The 4436-nt window shown below is 35.7% G+C and overlaps 1 protein-coding gene and 1 long non-coding RNA gene across 2 annotated transcripts; both read left to right on the forward strand.

The window, feature by feature from the left end:
• Window positions 1–299: 299 nt before the first annotated feature.
• Window positions 300–954, forward strand: LOC149159777 (protein kinase STUNTED-like). Its single transcript, XM_089434422.1, has 4 exons — window positions 300–348; window positions 455–468; window positions 621–697; window positions 789–954. The coding sequence occupies exons 1-4, from the start codon at window positions 300–302 to the stop codon at window positions 952–954; spliced, it is 306 nt and encodes a 101-aa protein (XP_089290548.1).
• A 127-nt stretch (window positions 955–1081) lies between these two features.
• Window positions 1082–1486, forward strand: LOC149159778 (uncharacterized). The gene is made up of 2 exons (XR_016261151.1): window positions 1082–1188; window positions 1395–1486. It is a non-coding gene; the product is annotated as an uncharacterized LOC149159778 (long non-coding RNA).
• The last annotated feature ends 2950 nt before the right edge of the window (window positions 1487–4436 follow it).

Genomic DNA, 4436 nt, shown 5'->3' on the forward strand with positions numbered 1-4436 from the left:
CAAGAGCTTCTTTCTGAAGTTGAGATTCTTACTCTATTGAAGCACAACCATGTCATTACACTTATCGGTTACTGTGCAGAAGGCCTTAACTGCCTTCTGGTGTATAATTTTGTATCCAGAGGAAACCTTGAAGAGAATCTCCATGGTATATACTCAATAGTATTGCATTTTAAGAATCATGAAATCGTGTAGAAATATTAAGCAGTAGTACGTTTTAAGCATCATAGTGTTATGTATTGTATGGCAGGGTCTTTCATTTTCTCTTTTCTGAGATTTGATTATAGTCCTAGCTATTGACTATGTATATATTTTTCAGGAGGAGAGGAAAAGCCAATACTTCCTTGGAAAGTGCGATTAAAAGTGGCTGTAGGAGTTGCTGAAATTAGATTACTTGCATAATGATTTTCTCAATCTGTCATCATGGAGATGTAAAGTCTTCCAATATCTTGCGAAGAGTTTGAACCACAGGTATAAATCTTTTTACTGCAAGAAGAATCAAGACTAAATTGCACAATTCAGTATTTGAAGAGATCTTAGTGATCTAGACTTGTAAACTGAAACTTGGAATTCTGCACTAATGAAAAATTTCAACAGAATTAATGTGCGTGTTATTATAATAGTTGTCAGATTTTGGGCTAGCAAGGTGGGCACCAACATCTTCATATATCACTTGCAGCGATGTTTTAGGAACATTTGGGTATGTAAGCATCTTCCCAGTTTCGATTGGCCATTTTCAGATTAAAGCTATCCAATTTGTAAATTCACTAATTGTGATTGTAGTTTGACAGGTATCTTGCTCCAGAATACTTTGTTTATGGAAAGGTTAATGAGAAGACGGATGTGTATGCATTTGGTGTGGTCCTTCTTGAGCTAATAACTGGAAGGAAGCCAATTGATACAGCAAGTCCCAAGAGTCAAGAAAGCCTGATCATGTGGGTAAGTCCTGGTTTTTAGAGTTGACTCTATTCTTCATGTTTATTTATATTGATTATCCTTATTAGGGGCTCATGTTTAACCTTCTGTAAATGTTGAAACCAGGCAAGACCACTCTTACAGGATGGGAATATGGAAAGTCTTGCTAACAAATGTTTGCAAAATGTTTATGATACAAATGAAATGCATAGAATGATGCTTGCTGCTACGCTTTGTCTAAGGGAAACATCTCATTACCGTCCTTGCATGAGCCGAGTAATTTATCTTCCTCTATTCATTTCTATATGCTTCAGGGGCTTGTTTTTACTACCTCGTGTGTTTTTTGAGGGTATTCTTTACCTGCAAAAATTACTTTAGGGTGCAATTTCTCTTACATTTTCTTTTAGCTATAAAACACTCTATGTTAACCACATCTGTTCATCTCTGCTTACTCTTTAATACCAAGATATGATTAATGGCAGATTTTAAAACTACTACAAGGAGAAGATGAGAGGACTGACTGGGCGTGGTGCCAGAATACAATGATCAAGGATATGGATACTTCAGATGAGGATGACATTGTAGAAAATCAGGGGGGGCATGATATACAAACCCATCTCACCCTTGCCATGCTTGGGGTGGATGATGATACGGTATCACTTAGTAGCACAGATCATAGTGTGGGCATTTTGCCAACAAACAATTCTTTGGAAGATTACGGACTGCGCCGATGTAGCAATTCATCAAGCTTTTAATTCAAGATTAAAAGAAGTGAGTTTTGTTTCCAGCAATACATTTGTTTATGGTTGCTTTATAAGTTTCCCATGGCCACAGTGGTTTCATATTCTTATATGGCCAGGAATGTGACGTATTATGCTAGACCTCAAAGAATAGCTAAGGATTGTATGAAAACTAGGGGATTGAACAATAACATTGACTTCGTTAAAGCATTCCTTGAAGTTAGAAGCAAGCGATCAAGATGTCAGTACTCCATTATCTTGGCTGCAGATCTGAGCAATGTTTGACTAGTTGGCATCTTTTGTTCGCATGCTGATTTTTTCAGTGTCGTGTCCACATTTCTACTTTTTACTGTCAATCTCATGTAAATAGTGAAAATGGATCTACGGTGTTCATTACACTGCTCTGGGTAGAAAAGTACCAAGAAGAGTAACTTTTTGGTAATGCTACTATATTGTCAATTCAGAAGTGGTGGAGAGAACCGTAGAAAGAACTACCCACTACTAACCAGTTCTCATGGATGCCAGGTTGATTGATCAAATGGATCAAATGTGCTGAAGCTTGAGATCCTTCTTTGATGCGCCATAAGGGCCATGCCTGATGCGTTTTTGGTCTAACAAAAGGACCAAGGGTTCAAATAGTTAATGGTTAGCATTCACCAACTATTAAAACAGAGTAGCCATGTCTAATTTTCAAATTTCATTTATAACACTAGCAATTTTTATTGCATAATATCAGGAATGAACAGATGCAGGGTTTTCAAGATTCAGGTTGAATATCACAGAAGACAATGCAAAGGTGTATCGGTGAATACTATGGTATTAATGAGAATCAAAAGTTAAAAGCTACACAGTAGAATGCATTTATTCATCTTCAAGGATATCACAGCACACACCACACTGCATTTTCACTTTTCATCCATAGAAATGTTTCCATCGATGGAAGGATTTATGGTTAACAATAGCAATAACTAAAGACCTTGTCACCATACTAATGTGCATATTCATCACTTATTGTAAAGGACTGAACCTAATTCCTTTTTATTTAATTACCAAGCCATAATCATGACAATATCCACAAAATTCAATAAGAATGGTTTAGGTTGTGTAAAATTCCACCACTATATGTTCGTGGGTCATATTCCTTCCATGGTACCATTTTGCTACATAATAACATGAAGAGACAGGTACCATTCTGCTGACTTAACAACATACTAATCTCATCACTAAAAGAATAATAATTGTAAGAATCTAACAGATTTTGCAAATATATGAGCTCAACTTATAATTATATAGTATTTATATTTTGGCAATTTTTTATTGCCATGAAACGTTGCTTCTCGAGTTCAGGTAATTGCAAAGCTGTTCTATAACATTACACCTTAAAAAATTCAGCCTTCAAATCCAAAACATTAAAACTATCCTACATCTCTAACTTCAAAATTTTTAATGCCTACACCTTTTGTAGGGAAAAAAGAAAAGGCAAGAAATACAATATGAAACCCAAAATTTGTTCAAGAAAATAAAGCTATAATCAATAAAAAAAAATAAAGCGTATGGCATGGTCTGCTGAATCATCTGAGGTGCTCAATTATCCTCAGCGGCTTTGGAAGTCTCAAATGCCTGTAATTCACCATCATTTTCCAGCTTTTGGACCTTATTTGATCGTTCATCTTTGGCAGATCCATCATCCTCTTCAAACCGTCTGTGTTTCTTCTCTATGTTGGTACCATTCCCCTTTGTAAAGGGCTTTCGACTGTTAGATGAGTGCCTGCCTCCTCTACCACGGCCACCTCTGAAATTAAGGGTGAATGGTCCCAAGTAAGTAAGTTATTTTAAAATCAAGTCATCATCAGGGAAAACTCTAAAACTCCTACCATTGAAACCCAATATAGAGACAGTTTTTAGGAAAATATTTTGATGGACAACATTGTGGCATGTCATAAATAAGCATCCACATGGACTTGTTCTAGGGTAGTTTAAAATAACTTCTTGTTTCTTTTGAATAAATCTTCTTGTAATACTAGAGAGGCCACTCAGTTTTGGTGATATTTTCAGTGCTTTGTTTAGTTATGTGAATTTGTTAGATGCAAAACAAGTATTGGTTAATTTCATGAAAACCAATCTGCAGAATTGGAAATGTAAGCATATGCGCATGAATGTAGTAGAGAAAGGGGTACTATTCTAATTGAAGTGAGAGTGAAAGAGACCTTTTGAAAATGTTATTGTTTCAAGCAGTTGGAACGGTATCAGTAGGAATCAGTATGCAGAAATTAAACAGAATAAATGGGAATCAAGGCGAATCAAGCATTGTATTGCATATCAAATCTAATAAAGTACCAATGATTCTACAGCTCTGGTTAAGTACTCAATAGTGCTTCCAAGGTTGCAGAACTTCAATCTACAGTCATAGATATTGAATGGGTGTTTGCAGTTATATTGTTCCTCTGCCAAGAACTCTGCTCTTTTGGACCTCAATTCCCCTCAAATAAAAATGTTCTGTTTAATTGGAACTTATTTACATCCTAACATGCAGGTCGATTTCTCCAAGAGAATGTACCTGGGCAACAAATGATATCCAAGTTGAAATCTTAACAATGGAATTAACTAATTATTTTCAATCGATTTCCTTCATTGTTGCTAGTTGATTTTTCCTGGGATTATCGACATCTCATTTATTGGGTTCACCTCACCCTGATTTGAACTTCTTTCATTTGAATCAACTTCATCTCTGGTTAGAACATTTTTTGATTGATTTCATTTTCCAACAAATGTGGTATTTAAGTT

This window comes from Pinus tabuliformis, chromosome 5_2 (assembly GCF_031772625.1).
Source record: "Pinus tabuliformis cultivar Carrire ecotype Pingquan chromosome 5_2, CPIR1, whole genome shotgun sequence".
In the NCBI taxonomy this organism is placed as follows: Eukaryota; Viridiplantae; Streptophyta; class Pinopsida; order Pinales; family Pinaceae; genus Pinus; species Pinus tabuliformis.